Genomic DNA, 18,651 nt, shown 5'->3' with positions numbered 1-18,651 from the left:
CTTGAAGTTTCCCCTCTCAATTGAAACACTGTTAAACTTGGTATGATGTAATTTCCAGAATTTAGCTCTACATCCAGATTAAATTTAAAGCAGCATATATACAGAGAGTGAAATAGCACTGTACAATGTGTGTTACAAAAATAAGAACCTAACACCAATCCCTGAGGGATGCCACACTAGCGACATGGATTTGCTGATAGAACAGTGTAGATTTTTAACATATTGCTAGCTATTTGCAGTCTTGCACTATTTTGAAACAGCTGAAATGAGCTATTACGATGATTTCATTAAAAACTACAAACTATTCCTTCAATATTTTCCTATCTATATTTTTGTATTTCAGGTTATGGTATCCCGTGTGGCACGTGTGTGTAAATCAGATTTGGGTGGATCTCAGCGTGTCCTCGAGAAGCAGTGGACCACATTCCTAAAGGCACGCCTTAACTGCTCCATCCCAGGAGACTCCCATTTTTACTTCAACCTCCTACACGCCACGAGCAACATCATCCATATGCAGGGACGGGACGTCATTCTGGGTCTCTTTTCCACACCACCGAACAGGTAGCCAGTGATACACTATGTTTACAAAACCTTAACAGGGATTAATCATTTTCTCACCGTCGTTTTCTCTCTCCTCATCTCTGGCAGCATTCCAGGTTCTGCAGTTTGCGTGTTTGATATGCAGCAGCTCGCTCATGTGTTTGAGGGCCGATTTAAAGAGCAAAAATCCCCAGAGTCTATTTGGACACCTGTACCAGATGAGGCAGTGCCTAAACCGAGGTGATGTGAAGCAAAAAGTACTGCAGCATTCCCGTCCTGAGCATCTGTCTCATAGATACTCTCCTTAAAGCTCTTCGATGAGCAACCGTCTATCCCATAAATCCTTAATTACTTTTTAGGAAGAAGTCACCTACGCAGACCTGAAAGTGAATTGTCTGTCCTGTTCTTTATTTTACTACAGGCCCGGTGGGTGTGCAGTGCAGGGATCCAGATTTAGCACATCAACAACATTGCCTGATGAGGTGCTGAACTTTGTAAAGACCCATCCACTTATGGACGAGACTGTGCCACTGCTGGGACATAGACCTTGGGTGGTTAAGACTATGGGAAGGTATGCATTATGATTTTACAGCATGAGGGGAAAAAATACAGCAAGAATTATGAATGTTGATATGGGTGTACTTTATTGATTTATCTATCTAGGTACCAGTTGACAGCCATGGTGGTAGACACAGAAGCCGGCCCTCACAAGAACCGGACTGTTTTGTTCCTGGGCTCCACTAGAGGGACCATCCTGAAGTTCCTAATGGTTTCTGGAGGAGAATCAGTCTCTCATAGCAGTGTTTTTTTGGAGGAGGTGGAGGGGTTTAATCCAGAGAAGTGAGTGGGAGTCAAAACATACTTACTGCTTATCTCCAATACATTGTCCGTCTTGGCGTCATGTTCCACATAGTCCCACTGAATCTGCTTCCAGTGAGATTTTCACTCATGAACTCTCACATTTCCTCACAACCAGATTGGTTTAAGTACAGCTCAGTATAAAAGCCTCTTCAGCTAAAACCATGGTATTCATTACAGGTTACTTAAAACGTATAATTAGAACAAACCTGTGTAACATTTTTTTGAGCAACAGCGTCCAAGATGAGAGTTACAGGATCCATTAGATGCATTAAATTGTATTGAGCTCTGCTGTTAGCAGCAAATGACATTCAAACAAAAGTTATCAATCATTAATGCAACAAACCAATAATCTAACCATACACCGGTGTCAAGTCAGCACTCCTGCTAATGTTATTTCTCGGATACATCTCACTTAGATCTTCAAGTATTAAGCGGTCAGAGAGTAAAACCAACCTGTTTTTTCACTTGGCCACTACTGAAAAAAAACCCGATGATCTTCAAAAACTGGAACACTCTCACTTTAAAAAGAAAAGCTCATTATTTTTGAGTTTATGTTCAAAGGTAATATTTATTAAATGCGCTTTCTTCCTTTAATTAGAAAAGTCTTAAAGCATTCTCATTTTGTTTTAGTCCAAAGTGGAATCTCTAACCTTTAAGTAAAAAAATGTCTATGCGATTTTACATTGTATTTTATGATTCTTTAAATTGTCAGCATGTTTGCATTAGGGACTTTGTTGCAGTGAATAGGATTCCTCTTACATTGGAATGAAGAGAGGAGTTTAGTGTATAGATATTGTCTTCCTAATATATAGAAATATATTTGATAGTCCATTTGCCTCCAAAATCCATTTCCTCAGCTTCCATTTTACGAAAGAGCTGTTCGACTTTACAATCAACAATACCCCCCAAAAGCCACTTAAATATAATATCTAATTAAAAAAGAAAGTCAATTTAACAACCACTGAAATAATACTCACTTGAACCACTTCACCCTAACATTTATTATTGCTTTATTTTTGTGTCAGAAAATTACTCACTGGTGTGCATTCATTTATAGATTATTTGGTCCCTCAGGCTGAAGCTAAAGCTAGTTAAAACTTGGGCAAGGCCAAATATTACTCAAATGATCATTCATATAAGAAACCTAAAAATGTCATATTGTATAAAGCTAACACTATTTATAAAGCTTTAAACTCTGGTACTGTCTGCATTCATTGGGTAGTTATTTGATCAAAGGTCAGCAAATCGAGGCTGGAGAAAGCACTTCACTTCTCCTGGTGTGAATATCATACTGAGAACATATTAGTGAAATGTTTCTCCTCAGACTAAATACGTAAAAGGAACACAAGCTGTTATAGATAAAAAATTTATATATTTAAACCATCATCATTTTTTGCACCACATTTCCTTTATCAAACAGCAGGCCTGAACAGAGAAGGCTAACATGTGTTGTTTTTAAGCAAATGTTTCACAGAAGAGGACCACTGGTGGTGCACTCCCTCCAATGTCCCCTTCCATGTATTTTAGGTTCTCTTTAAAGACCCAACAGATGCAACAGACATTAAATATAATTTAAAAGTTTATAAAACAGCTTTCATATAACCAACTATAAAATTATGGTTTTTGAGATTTGAATGGTTTTGCCGCTCTTTAACAAGCTGTTAGTTTGGGCCCTTTCTTTGACATAAGCAGGATTCATACATAATGAGAATGTAATGACCACAGGACATAAAACAGCTGCCTATGACCTTTAAAAATGAATTAAATGTTTTTTCTATATATAAAGGTTTTTTTCTCATTTTAAATTTTTTATGTTTTTAATTGAAAATTTAACTTTTAAGAATAAGTAAAAAGAAGGATTGAGAAATGTAATGTTCTATGTTGTTTTTTAGCCTCCTGTTATTAATTTTTACCTGGTATTTTTTAGTGCCTTCTCTATAAAACCATATACAATTTTTCTTAGTTTTTTACTTTAAGATCTCTAGAGATATTTCCTTTATGTTTACAGTGACACACAGTACTCTATGCACACCTCTTTGCTGCAGAACAAAAAGGCCTCATTCTAGCCTCTTTTATTTAATTGTTTCCTTTATACTTTTAGTCTTTTAAACTGTCTGTGCATATCTTACTGCATGAGTTTGAAAGAGTTTTGAATGGCTCATAAAAAAGAAACACAATCACCGAAGCACTTTGGAGATAAAAGCAAGGCATAAAAATATTGTCTGTTTAACAAAGCGTTTAACGTCTTTCCTCTTTTTGTTTTTTCCTCAGCAGCAAGCATAAGTTTAAAAGTCATAAACTGTTTTATTATCATGCAAAAGTGCAAAAAAGACTGATAGATAAAGAGTCAGCCATGTGATGCCCTATGACCTAATGAATGTACCGGTATAGATAATTTATTTACTGCAAAAACTTTCTCTTATCTCACTTCTGATGTGATATATTGCTTTTAAGGCTTGAAATGTGAGGCAGAGAAATGTCCTCCTACCTCACATGTCCTGTCCTGAGTGTTTATGGTTCTTTCTCCAGGTGTGGTGAGGACTCCCCTCAGGCCCGTCAGCTCTTGTCCCTGACATTGGATCGTACCAGCCACACTCTCCTGCTGGCGTTCCCCTCCTGTCTGGTCAGACTGCCCACATCTCGCTGCCATTTGCATTCTCGCTGCATGAAGTAAGTATTATGGATCCAACCTTTTGTTCTCCCGTTGTCAGTTTGGTTTGAATGCAGCAGTGCAAAACGCCCAAGGCACTATCTGCTGACAAATTTGTTTTACTTTATATCTTTATTTAGATTTTTTGCTGTTCTTTCTCTAGTAGCCTATGAATCGTTTATATATATATATATATATATATATATATATATATATATATATATATATATTTCTGTTTTTGTTCAAGTCAGCAGACAAGGGAAACAATATGTGTTTGTCACATTGCAGCTACTTTGGTTTATTGTTTATTCTACTAGTGTTGGTTTTCTCTAAGAAATAATATTTGCCTGGAAGTGAGAGGCTTTAGTGGGATGATGGCTGAGTATGAATACATACAGGTGCTGGTCATAAAATTAGAATATCATGAAAAAGTAGATTGATTTCAGTAATTCCATTTAAAAAGTGAAACTTGTATATTATATTCATACATTACATACAAACTCATATATTTCAGATGTTTATTTTGTTTAATTTTGATGATTACAAATGACAACAAATGAAAATCTCAAATTCATCATATCAGAAAATTAGAATATTGTGAAAAGGTTCAAAATTGATGGCCGCTGGTGCCACACTCTAATCAGCTAATTAACTCAAACCACCTGCAAAAGCCTTTAAATGGTCTTTCAGTCTAGTTCTATAGGCTACACAATCATGGGGAAGACTGCTGACTTGACAGTTGTCCAAAAGACGACCATCGACACCTTGCACAAGGAGGGCAAGACACAAAAGGTCATCGCTAAAGAGGCTGGCTGTTCACAGAGCTCAGTGTCCAAGCACATTAATAGAGAGGCGAAGGGAAGGAAAAGATGTGGTCGAAAAAAGTGTACAAGCAAGAGAGATAACCGCACCCTGGAGAGGATTGTGAAACAAAACCCATTCAAAAATGTGGGGGAGATTCACAAAGAGTGGACTGCAGCTGGAGTGAGTGCTTCAAGAACCACCACACACAGACGTATGAAAGACATGGGTTTCTGCTGTCGCATTCCTTGTGTCAAGCCACTCTTGAACCACAGACAGCGTCAGAAGCGTCTTGCCTGGGCTAAAGAGAAACAGGACTGGACTGCTGGTGAGTGGTCCAAAGTCATGTTCTCTGATGAAAGTAAATTTTGCATTTCCTTTGGAAATCAAGGTCCCAGAGTCTGGAGGAAAAGAAGAGAGGCACTTCATCCACGTTGCTTGAAGTCCAGTGTAAAGTTTCCACAGTCAGTGATGGTTTGGGGTGCCATGTCATCTGCTGGTGTTGGTCCATTGTGTTTTCTGAGGTCCAGGGTCAACGCAGCCACATACCAGGAAGTTTTAGAGCACTTCATGCTTCCTGCAGCTGACCAACTTTTTGGAGATGCAGATTTCATTTTCCAACAGGACTTGGCACCTGCACACAGTGCCAAAGCTACCAGTACCTGGTTGAAGGACCATGGTATCCCTGTTCTTAATTGGCCAGCAAACTCTCCTGACCTTAACCCCATAGAAAATCTATGGGGTATTGTGAAGAAGAAGATGCAATACACCAGACCCAACAATTCAGAAGAGCTAAAAGCCACTATTAGAGCAACCTGGGCTATCATAACACCTGAGCAGTGCCACAGACTGATGGACTCCATGCCACGCCGCATTGCTGCAGTAATACAGGCCAAAGGAGGCCCAACTAAATACTGAGTGCTGTACATGCTCATACTTTTCATGTTCATACTTTTCAGTTGGCCAACATTTCTATAAATCCTTTGTTTTTATTGGTCTTCAGTAATATTCTAATTTTCTGATATGATGAATTTGAGATTTTCATTTGTTGTCATTTGTAATCATCAAAATTAAACAAAATAAACATCTGAAATATATGAGTTTGTATGTAATGTATGAATATAATATACAAGTTTCACTTTTTAAATGGAATTACTGAAATCAATCTACTTTTTCATGATATTCTAATTTTATGACCAGCACCTGTAGAAGGAATTTGTGAAAGTAGGGCACAGTGCTGAGCTTTACCACAGTGAACATATATATTTGTATAATGTTGAGCGAAGATCTATTGGATGCAATATGTGCTCCTCGCTGCATAAAGATTGGCTACAGTTATTATTTTACAGCTTTTATAATAATCTTAAAGGAATCTTACCTTTTGTATGAATGCCCATCAGGGCTGCAGGGTTTTTTATTTATTAGCACTGATGCCTTTCAACCACTACCATGTAAAACTTTCATCAATTTTTGACCTGCTTCCTAATTGTTCAGCATTCAATGTTTGCTAACTAATTTTAAACATATTTCTGTGAAAACTCAGGAGCTGTCTTGCCTCAAGAGATCCATACTGTGGGTGGACCAGAGGCAGTACCTGCTCATTTCTGAGACCAGGGACGAGGTGAGGGAAACAAACTCAAAAAGCACATTAAATGGTTCATTATCTGTGCAGGTGGACTGACTGTAATGTCTACAGGAAGAATGCTGAATGTTTTGTTGTTTTTTCCAGCCCAAATTTGTCACCCGTGATCATTTTCCTAAGACCGTGAAAATGCAGTAAGCAAAATGCTTGAAATATTTAGTGGTGGTTAGGATCTTATTTTTTTCCTTGATCATTAGGTACTTCTGATCCATGCAACATGTATAATATGAATACAATTTTAAACTTTTTCCTGAGCATATTAATTGGATATTGCCTATTTAAATAATAACAAATAATAACCAATGAGGTGTAATTACACTTTAAAAGACATCCAGTTAAATAAACTAAAGTCATATCAACCAAATTTATTCGAATATAATCTAATCGTATAAATAATTTAAATTCAAGAACATAGTCCTGTACGATTATAATTTTTGACTGTACACTAAAAGTGCTTTGATCATATAATTGCAGATTAGTAGAAAACTATCTAATAAAGCTGAGTATAGGGAACAGTTTGTCCTCCTGAGCCTGCATGGTGCTATTGATAATGAAAAGGAACAAGTCCCTTTCAACAGGGAGAAACCTTGAGGTGAAACATGTTCGGTATAGGAATCCATATGCTGTGGTAGCTGGTGATAAAAAGGACAAAAAGCAGAAATAAAAAGAATAAAACTGAAGCAATGTGTGAGTAGTTTCAATCTGGAAAAGAAGAGAGCTTAGAGTTAATGGCAACAGTACATCCGTTAATGGCTTTTCTAGCTGAGAAACAGAGTTAAAAAGAGAAGCTCTGTACTAGGTTAATAGGTTAATACATTTAAAGGAACCAAAGCTCTATCAGAGGCTTTGTCCAGAACAGAAGCAGAGGTGCGCACCACTGAGCTTAAGACACCACTCATGTACAAACATGGACCAAGAAGAGCTAAGCCAATAAAAGCATAAACTTTCCAAAACAACAAATGTTTATGGATGTAATCCAATTTCAGTCCATATAGATTTCGGAATGTTTGCATTATAGTATGTCTGTAACAACAGATATTTACTCAAAGGCTCTTTATTTTAAAATAAACAGTTGTTTATATATAAGAAGTCAATTTAATGCTATTTAAAACTGATCCAAGTTAATTAAGTCAATTAGATAATTATTCAAGCCATGCAAGTATGTACAAGTTGTGATAAATATTTCAGGCTAAGAATTAACAACTGTATAAATGTTTAATTTATTTTATATTGTAAGCATAAAAACATTAAACTGTACAGTCTAATGCATCTGCACTTGCTTGCATCTGCACTTGCATTGTTGACCCATGCCTTGACCCTGCTGAGGAAGAAGATCAATAATGAGCACGGCAGCGTATCCTATTACAATGGATAATTCATTACTTTGTCCCACATTGATTTTATTTACTGTGGCCTGATGACATTGTATTTGATTGTCATCATATACCACAATGGATCTCTTTTCTATAAAAAAAAAAAAAGAAAATCAGGCTGTTTAAGGTTGTAAACATCTAATTTCACATTGTCATAGTTATATAAAGTTAATAAATGAAGTGTGTTTCCTTTTCTCTAAGATAAACGTGTTGCTCATAATGTTCTTTTTGTGACTCCAGAATCCCTTTTCAACAAGATGTGGAATATGGAAACACCACCTCCCATCTAGGAGACTGTGATGGTAGGTTTCAGCAGTAAAACAGGGATACTTCTGACTCCTTATAGTAAAGTTATTAAGTGCTCCATCTAGTGGCTCAATTCTTCACTTCAACTATCTATTTTTGACTGAACATTATGTTCTTGCTTTATCAAAAGATGGATGAGAAAACGCACCTTTGTTCCTAATCCCAGCACAGCAGGATCAATTCCACTCATCCTGGTTCTGTTAATAACCTGAATCAAGTAGATAATGAGCTGAGAATGCTTCCAGTCTGACACATTTTAATTAGATATAATGTGGAACGGGTGTGGACAAAGCCAGACTGTAAGAGGGGTAAATCTATCTTCCTGTGGCTTTTGAGATTTATTTTTGTGTGTCAAAGCTGGATTTTTGAGGATGTTGCAAGGGAGCAACCATGAAATAGCTTTGGTATAATGTCACATTGTGTCATAGAAAGGCTCTGATGTCTGCAGCAGGACCACAGAGATCCGCTTTGAAGCTTAGCTTGGATTCAGTTGCTAAGTGTTTCCGAAACATAACAAAACAAGGTCAATGCCCCCTAGGTCTGATCTTAGACTTTTGTCCTGCAGCTACATACAATCTATATAAGCATCCTCTGTTTATCTCATTCCTTTAAACTTGCCCTGTTAGAGGTAAGTAGTGCCAGAAACCCAACCTGATGGACTCTCATTCAACGTGTGAGGAAATCATTGAAGAAGCCGAGCCAGAGGCAAGTCTGTGTCTGCAGATGGGAGTGATTAGAGTTGGGTGGAAAGGCTGAGGTAATGTTATGCACTGAGGAGAGATTCTCAGGCGAGGCAAATGGAAAGAAAGAATCTTCTGATGCGGTCTGTGCTGCACTGATGAGAAGTGCAGGACTCACTGAATCTGTAGTTTTTGCGACAAAATAGAGAGAAGATTATCCTCAGTTTTCTCCAAAAATAATTCTATAAAGCTCAGTGTGATGATAACCAAAAAAATGTGTTATTGTAGTGGTAGTGTGATTATGATAATAGTTTTAGACTGGACCCTAAGGATGTAATTTGCACTAAATAGCTCTTTTTTATTTGCGTGTCTCAATTCTGTAGGTATTCTACAACAGAGTTTGTTGATTGAACCAGAGAGTCTTGTTTCCCTCAACCTCCTTGTCGCATCTGCGGTCTCGGCCTTCACCATTGGAGCAGCACTCTCTGGCCTTGCTGTGTGCTGGATCATGGCTCACAAGCCTGCCAACCGTCGCCATGGTAGCAGCTCCCAATCCTCCATCCAGCGGCGCGACAGAGGCCTGCTGAGTAACTCAGGTGGGATGGCCGGCTCTGTGCTGAGTGTCACGAGGCAGGGAGGCGGAGAGCGTTCATGCTCCCAAGGTGGAGAGACCCTGTTCGTCATGCCCAACGGCTGGGTGAAGTCAGGAGAGCTCGACCCAGGGTTCCTGCCTACACCGGAGCACACGCCACAGCAGAAACGTAGAGGCCTCCGACTGTCTGACTCCAACTCCGGAGGATGGGATACCAGCCAAACATACCTGGGTGGAGGGTCTGTAGGTCTGGGCTCTCCCTGCCGCATACCCCCTTCTGTCTACCTGACTACTAGACTCTTTCAGCAGGGTGGAGGGGGAAGACATGGCGGTGAGGGAAGAGGGAATGACACACCACGTCAGCACTATGTCTGCTTGAGCAAACAAGAAAAAGGAGGCAAGGGGACACCTAGAGCCCCTGTTAGGAAGTCTGCGGGAGAATATGTCTACCCCATGACCCCTCAGGACTCCCCCGAGCGGCGGAGGGTGGTCTCAGCACCCAGCGCCCCCGTTGAATACAGCGAGCCGCTGCCCTTGCGTTGGCCTGCCCCGGAGGGATACATCCTCAGCAGCCATGGGATGGTCCCCGTCCCTCTGCCACCGCCTACCATGTCCCCTCCAGGTGGCCAGGCCTATTTGTCCCAGCAACACACACCGGGGTTGAGCAGGGCTTTGCTGAGAGGGGCTCTGGAACGGGGGGAGCTGGGGGAGCTGGTGGATCTCAGCCAACTGATGAGTAATAAAAACTGCAGTGATAGGACTCAGGCAGGCCAGTGACTGTGGAGGAGGTGAAGCATTTCTTCCATGCGTGGAGCCCTCTGTTAAATTTCCATACATCACTCCTTCCTCCTCAGTCAGCCCCTCTCTCTTCCATTTCCTCTACTCCCTGCACCTATATTTCATTTTCATCCTGCTCCCTCTCCTTCAGCTCTTTAGGCGAACCTCTTCACCTCATAATGAGTCTTTGCCTTCAAATGGCTGCTGGCTCTGCCACTCATATCTTGTCTAACATTAATTGGTCAGACAAACAGAGGTTGTTGCTGTGTCTGCAATGCAGAGTTGCCTTTCTCTCCAGCTCTGGGGATGAGGGAAAAGAGTGGACGGGGGGGATAGACAGAAAACAAACCAAATGGGGAGCACTGAGGAAAAGGACAGAGAATTAGATCATTGCCTTCCTTCTGCAAATTGACTGGATGCTTTGTCTATTCTCTATCATTTTACCAAGACTACTAGCCATCTGTTCCTAAGTGTATCTCCTGTCGCTTTGATTACCAACAAGGTTATTAAAGCAAAATTGCCAACTCTGAACACTATAAAAGCATCTAAAGCCTGAAGTGAATCAACAGGCAGTGGTCCTGACTGAACAGATGCGTCTAAGCAAAACCCTTCGCTTTTTTGTATTCCTTCCCCTTGCTACAAACATACAGCAGATGCTTACACATGATTGTACAGGTGGGTCCCGAGTATTCTATAGAAAGCATGACTTCCGTGCCAAATGCCTCTAACATGTCTCGCAGGGATAAGGGACCATAACTCTCCTCTGTGGAGAGCAGAGTGCAGGACTGAAGTGTCAGCACTATTGCTGCCAACTGCACCCTCTATGTAATGACACACACACACCCACCCCTTTTCTCCCTACAACCCCATTCTTTTTAATGACCAACGATTCCTCAAGGACACCTGGTGGGGCTGCACCACACCGTTGGACTGATGTCGGAAGCATTACCTGAATCGAAAAAAAAAACAAAAAACAGAGGTGTTGTTCTGACAAGAAACTCAAACCACTGCAATATATGAAGACTTTTCTCTATCACTTCAGTTTTGTTCTCCATTGAAAACGCCTGTATCATTGCTATTTATGGAATCCAGCCTGATTTTGTTGGGTAGATATCCTATATAGCTCTACAGTGGGTCAAGGTCCTTTTAGATTCGATGCAGTTTAAAGTGACAGTTACAGGGATGATGATTGAAACCTCTGGCTAAGCTCTGAGGCATCAAATGTTCACAGCCGGAAAATGGAAATGTATATTCAGCCCATCAGTGTGTCCCGTGCCACGTAGGGGTCCATATTTAGAACCACTCTCTGCAGCTTCAAATTACAGCAAAGACTGAATGTACGGTACTGGACATTTTTATTGCTATCCAAGATTTTAAAACAGCCCAACATTTCTTTTGAGCACAGTTATTCAGTGTGAAAAAACAATTAACAATACAACGGTTGTAGAGAACCAAATGATTTAACAGACTCAGCGAGCCGTTGCCCAGGCATCTCAAATTCTATGAAACCCAGACTAGGATTATATTTTACACCAATTATGAGGTTTGGTGTTGTTTTCCCAATCATCCTAACAACAAAGGCCATTGCTTATGTGTTAACTGCTAATGTGTCAAGACACAAATGGCAGAAATACTTAAAATAGCTTTAGTAATTGTCACTTTGTTGGATTCAGTTTCTTTGTGGGACATCTATTGAAATGTCCTAAATAAAGGATGTTTGCTGGAAAATGTCTGCCCTTTTTTTTTGGAAAACCATGAGACCGTTAACTCTACCAATGAAGAGAAACAGGCCAATAGCATAACAGATCCTCCACCACACTTAGCCATGGGCAAGCAGAGACCTTTCCTGTGTTTATTTTTTGTTTTAATCTTGACCCAACTGGAGTTGGGTTTTTTTCTGGAAATCTTGAGTTTAGCATAATCTGACAAAAGGACACCATCCCAGTTATAATCCTAGTAAACTCAAGTAAACTGTTTTTGTTTTTTTATTCACACTGGTGTCATAGGAAAGACTCTTTTCTGTAATTACTTTCAAACAACTGGATGACATGTAAAGAGTACCTTTTTTTTTATATCCAATATTTATTTTTACCTCCTTTATAGTCCTCAACTGCTAGGTCCCTGGTTACTTATTAGACGTTTGCTGAAATTCAAAACTAATGGAAGTAGAAGATAAAAATTTATTTAATTTTCAGTTATTGTCAGTGGTACCGTTATTTGTTTCACTTATGTTTTTGCTAAAGATTTTTTTTCTTATTAAAAGTGTCACTCAACTAGTCACTAGTCAACTAGTCAAGTCACTTAACCATCAAAGGTTAATAATACTTATTGTTTCAACATATCCTTAGGGTTACCAAATAAAAAAATTTTTCATTGTATGAAAAGCTTATTTGAAAAATAAGAGTTGATGTTATTCATAATAATTGAGTTATAATAAATTAATTTATTATAACTTAAAGAAAATTTGATCTGTAACACACAGTCTGTTAAAGGTACACTATGCAACCGGTGTTGATTTTCCAGCGAGGCTCCCCCCAGAGGGCGAAAGTAAAAGTGCACTGTCGTAAATACGCTCAGCTGTTCTCCTGGTTTCTCCGTCAAGCCAGGCGCGGTTGTTTTGAGCTTAGCAGCGAATGACTAACGCTGCGTTCACACTGGACGTAGCTGGCGCGACAAAAGCAGCGAGTTTACATGCAAAGTCAATGGTTGACGCGCGTCAAGGCGCAGCAAAAGGTCCCGCGGTGCGGTGCTGCGCCAGCTGCTCAGACGTGCAGCTGGCGCAGCACGTCTGAGCAGCTGAAGCAGCGCGTCGGGGAGAGAGACACAGCGCTGATGATCACTCCTTTTAAACAGTTTATTGACGCCTAAATTAACTTAAAATGCAGAAATCTGCCGGCAGAATAAGCAGTTTGGATTATTTAGATGAAAAACACCTACCAGATGCCGCGGTGAACCGCTGCTGATGAAGGGATCCATACTGTCGGCGCATCCCTGGTATGTGGGGGTCTGAGCGGCTCCGACAGAAAAAATATGGAAGGCAGGATAATAATCTGAATGAACTGACTGCACTGATTACGTTTTCAGGTGTATTTTCTCACTTAACACATATTAAAACTACTTTATTCCCACTGATCACAGCAAATATAGCTGCAAGGCAGAGAAAGGATAGTGAAGCTCCGCCCAACGCGCCTCAGACACACTTTTGCACCGCACAAGCAAAGCTGCTTCAGCCACGGGTCAGAACTAACTGGTACAAGCAGCAAAAAGGAAGCAGCAGACGCGATTTTGCTGCTTTTGCTGCGTGAACGTAGCATAACTGCACAACGATTGCCACTGTGCTAGCAACGAGAATGCTTTTAACTGGGGGGGTGTAGCAGTTCTAGCCGTAAAGCAAGACTGACTCTCGTGAGACTTCTGAGCCTGTGGGTGCGGGTCGGTGCTCCTGCAGTTGCAAGTGCAGTATTTCCCCCACAGACCACCAGGGCGGCCGAGAATAGCTTTGTTCAACCTGAAATGACTCATTTAATCATCCATAACGTTATGGAACACATTAATTAACTGCAAAATGTTGCATAGTGTCCCTTTAATTGACAATTGAATGCTGGTTTGTGGGCAGCAATATATACTTTAAATGTACATATAAACTTTGGAATAATGTAAGGCTGCAACTACACACACACACACACACACACACACACACATATATATATATATATATATATATATATATATATATATATATATTTTTTTTTTTTTTTTTTTTTTTTTTTTTTTTTACAGATGTTTCGTTTGCAGTCAGGATGTTTCTCATGAACTTAATACTTCTTTCTTTTTTTAGATAATCATATCAATAGTCATATCAAATGGTTAGGAATGGATCTCACTGAGTCACAAGAGTGTCTTTATCACATTGTTGTGCCAAACCCAGCTGATGGAAGACTTACTGATGCCTGAATTTTACAGAAGCAAAAAAAATGAAAATACAACAATACAAATGCTGAGAGAAACATGTCTTTAAGTGCCATGATGAAGACCATTTCAGTCAGCAGTGCACCTTTCTCATGTACTGTGGTTTTGAAGAGCTCTCTAATTGCAGTATACTTGTGATATGTATGCCTTGGACCTTACATTCTGAATGTGTTATTATTTTAAGAGATTTTGGCTTTTACTGTTGATAAATCATTTGTTCAGCTCTATGTGCTGAGTGCTATTTTATCTCATGTCATGTACTGTAAATATGTAAAAGTGAATACGGACTACTTGTCATGCCTGCTGTGGTTGCAGTGTTTCTGTGCTCACCTAGGCCATGACTTAAACTATATTTGGATCAAACTTTTATGATTCCTGAACATTTTATAAACAAGCCGATGAATGGACTGATGTTTTGGGGGAACACTGTGTGACATATTTGTGAGGTTTTGGTTTGCAGTCAAGTGATTGTCTTTCTTTGCAAACCAAACTGCCATACTGAGGGATCTTTGGCCTAATTACTGAGTGTGCATCCTGTTTTTGTTTGTTATCATCATTCTGTGCAGTAATAATGAAAAGCACAAATTTGTGTCTTTGTTTCTTTCATTTTTTATTTGTTTTAGGGGGTTTTTTGTTGTGTTTTTGAGTGTTTTCTTTTTTTTTGAAGAGCTGTTCTGTGTCTTTGTGAATAGTGTAAATAACCATCCTGAATGTAATGTGTATTGGGTTTTCTGGGGAGGCAGGAAATGTTTCTTCCTGTCCTCGCTCTTTTAAGACAGGACCATGCAGGCTTATTTTTTTCCTTCAGTGAAGATGCTGTGAATAAAACGTATGTAAAGTTAACTGATGTGACTTTCACTGAACGCAGAGTTTAGCTGTCTCCTTCCTGTTAGATTAGGATTGAAGGCCTGACCTCAGCTGCTGCTGAGCCTTCTCAATTGACTTATGCCTGTAATGTCTTTTTTTGCAGTCTCTAAGCTGCAGCTGATAATAATCAGTATTGCTATTAAATGGCACTATGTAATTAACGACTCGTGTCATTCTTATGTGGTTCTGAATGCATTAACTTGAGTAGATGCATATAGTTGGATACATAGCATCATACGTCTGAGAGAGAATCTACTGAACTCACTGATTCTGAGCCTTTGATGCACAATATTTCCATGCCACTAGAGGGAGCTGGATACTGAATGTAACTTATAGGGAAGGATAATTGTTCTCATGGGTGCATTTGTATTAAGTGAACATTGTGCTGGTATGCAGGACACTGGCTGCTGCTTTACAAACAGTTCATGCTCAGAATAGCTCAACATTTTCCATGCTTTTAGATAACATGCATGTTATTTCAAGTAATACTTTTGTCACTTTTTAGTTTTTATTCTGTTTTTTTTTTTGTAAGAATACAGCAGACACAGAACAATGGAAACCCAAGCTTCAGTTTAGAATTCAAAGGTTAGAAAAATATTAGGTTGATTTGGGGGTTGGTAAACATGCTTTACACAAAAACACCTTCATCTCTTAGAGCTAGAACATGTTTCTCTCATCTCCATTAGCTCTCCATTATGCCTGATAAGAAAGAAAAGCGTTTGCCTTAATACCATTCACAAATAAGCTGCCAAAAGACTCAAATGATGTGAATAAAGCATCACAGGCCAACAAAGTTTAAGTATCATAATCAGGGACTTCCCTAAAGGTCTATGTGAATCCTTGAACCAAGGACTAATATTACTGTCACTATATTTTCTACTTTTTTATATCTGAAAACAATAATAAAGAGTTGTGTCTTGGACTCACCAAATTTTCAAAACAACCAGCAGGAAATTTATTTTTATCCTTGTGAAAGGCCTGCTACCTGAACAGCAGGGGTGGACTTACCATGTGGGCAAGGTAGGCAACCGCCTGGGGCCTCCTACCAGCAAGAAACCTCGCCAATGTGGGACCCATTAAGAATCAAGATAACATTAAGAAATGCTCTCTGACACACTTTAATTCATGTCTTTCTGTGTTTTCTAGGTCTTTGGTTTAATATCCATTTTGTGTCATTCTTGTTGTTTTCTGGTTGTGATTGATTTTTTTTTTTTTTTTATGTATTTCTTGTTTACCTTGTGCCAGTCTCCTTTCCTCTAGCTTCCTTCTATCCACACCTGCTCCCAATCAGTTGATTACTCCATTCTTTGTACTGTTTACTCCACCTCTGCTCTGTTTGCTGGATTCATTTCATTCCTTCATTGTCTCCTTAACCCACATGTTCCCCTTTGTTCTGGTTCCTGTGTTCCTTGATTGGTTATTTCTGGATTCATGCTTCTGTTGCCAACACTCGTTATTACAACCCCTGGCAAAAATAATGGAATCACCGGCCTCGGAGGATCTTCATCCAGTTTAATTTTGTAGAATTAAAAAACAAATCACAGACATGACACAAAACTAAAGTCATTTCAAATGACAACTGTCTGGCTTTAAGAAACATTAAAATAAATCAACAAGGAAAAATGTGCTTGTGAGAAACTGTACTTTTTTAGACCAAGCAGAGTGGGAAAAAAAACATGGAATCACTCAATGCTGAGGAAAAAATTGTGGAATAACCTTGTAAATTTCCATCCCCAAAACTAGCACTTGGATCAAATTGGACCTGTTAGTCTGCATCTAAAATTTGGGAGTGATCACACCTTGGAGAGCTGCTGCACCAAGTGGATTCAAATGAATCATGGCTCAAACACAAGAGATGTCAATTGAAACGAAGGAGTGGATTATCAAACTCTTAAAAGAGGGTATATCATCATGCAATGTTGCAAGAGATGTAGGTTGTTCACAGTCAGTTGTGTCTAAAATGTGGACCAAAAACAAACGACATGGGAAGGTTGTTGAAGGCAAGCATACTAGTAGACCAAAGAAGACATCAAAGCGTCAAGACAGAAAACATAAAGCATTATGTTTACAAAAAAACAAAAATGGAAAACAAAACAAATGAGGATCGGCTGGGAGGAGACTGAAATCAATGTCTGTGACTGAACTGAAAGAAGCCACCTAAAGGAAATAGGATTACAGCAAAGCTAAACGAAAGTCATCCTTAACACCTAAACAAAAAACAAGGTTAAGATGGGGTAAGGAAAAGCAATCATGGACTGTGGATGACTGGATAAAAGTCATATTCAGTGATGAATCTCGATTCTGCATTGGGCAAGGTGATGATGCTCAAACCTTTGTCTGGTGCTGTTCCAAAAAAGATGACTGCCTGAAGAGGACATGCAAATTTCCATAGTCATCGATGATATGGGGCTGCATATTAGGTCAAGGCATTGGGGAGATGGCTGTCATTAAATCTCCAAAAATTGCACTAGTTTTACTTGAAATTTTGGACAATTTTCTTATCCCATCAATTAAAATTGTTTGGGGATTATTAAATAATTTTTCAAAATGATAATGCATCTTGCCACAGAGCAAGAATTGTGAAAACATTCCTTTAAAAAAAGACACATAAGGTGAATGTCATGGCTTGCAAATAGTCCGGATCTTAATCCAATTTAAAAAAATTTGGTGGAAGTTGAAGAAAATGGCTTCAACCTGCAAAGCTGATCTGGCAACAGCAATCAGAGAAAATTAGAGTTAGATTGATGAATACTGTTTGTCACTCATTAAGTTAATTCCTCAGAGACTGCAAGCTGTTATAAAAGCCACAGGTGGTGCAGCAAAATACTAATGATGTGTTAGAGCTTTCTTTTGTTTTTCATGATGCCAATTTCTTTTCCTCAGAATTTAGTGATTCCATAATTTTTCCCACTGCTTGGTTTAAAAAAGTAAGCCTTACTGACTACCATTTTTTTCTTTTTTTTTTTAATTGCTTTTACTGTTTCTGTCATGATGGGTTCTCAAAGAGCGACCCAAGTATGCAGAACACCACTGACGGACACAGGAATAAAAGTTCAACAAGTTTATTTTGTTACAAGCACAAAGAATGTACTGGTTCTGGCTCGGGCCTGGATACTGGTTCACCGGAGCAGGGCCGTGCAGAGACCACTAAAGGGGCAGGTGCTCAAAAAAAAAAAAAAAAAAAAAAAGGGCACATCTTATCGCATTTTAGGACAGAATATTAACAAAGTCACGTAGCTTTCAGAGTTTAATGAACAATGATAAATTACAAAATTGTGAGACATACAATCAAAGCTAAGGGAAATCTCTACATAGAACATAGAACTATGCATATGTAAAATATTTTATTAGTAATTTCGTTCTGCAGGTCTATTTTGTTATAGGAAAGTATTACAATATTCAAACCTGCAATTTAGCCAAAGATGTAAATCAGAGCTGGACCAGACATATTTTGTCTTTACAGAATTAAACTGTTAAAAATGCATACAAGGGCACAATGCAACCTTTTAGTGTACTGTAATCTATAAAAAAGAATATCTGCCTGGTTTGCTGTACTGACAGTGGAGATGGAGACGGTCCATTCAGAAAAGCAG

At 39.1% G+C, this 18,651-nt stretch overlaps 1 protein-coding gene across 1 annotated transcript in view; it reads left to right on the top strand.

The window, feature by feature from the left end:
• LOC119773617 (semaphorin-6B-like) overlaps nt 1-11,231 on the top strand; it is a 54,646-nt gene extending 43,415 nt beyond the window's left edge. The window contains exons 10-17 of the mRNA XM_038270678.1: nt 344-561; nt 649-780; nt 962-1,111; nt 1,204-1,380; nt 3,931-4,071; nt 6,396-6,473; nt 8,108-8,169; nt 9,237-11,231. Of these exons, the coding sequence (XP_038126606.1) occupies nt 344-561; nt 649-780; nt 962-1,111; nt 1,204-1,380; nt 3,931-4,071; nt 6,396-6,473; nt 8,108-8,169; nt 9,237-10,222 (1,944 nt within the window). The 3' untranslated portion in view covers nt 10,223-11,231. The remainder of the gene's footprint in view (nt 1-343; nt 562-648; nt 781-961; nt 1,112-1,203; nt 1,381-3,930; nt 4,072-6,395; nt 6,474-8,107; nt 8,170-9,236) is intronic.
• Nucleotides 11,232-18,651: the final 7,420 nt, after the last annotated feature.

The sequence above is a fragment of the Cyprinodon tularosa genome, unplaced genomic scaffold (assembly GCF_016077235.1).
Source record: "Cyprinodon tularosa strain WSP-4 unplaced genomic scaffold, ASM1607723v1 ctg12, whole genome shotgun sequence".
Classification (NCBI taxonomy): Eukaryota; Metazoa; Chordata; class Actinopteri; order Cyprinodontiformes; family Cyprinodontidae; genus Cyprinodon; species Cyprinodon tularosa.
Note: the sequence above shows the minus strand (reverse complement) of the source record. Positions and strands in the feature narration are given on the sequence as shown.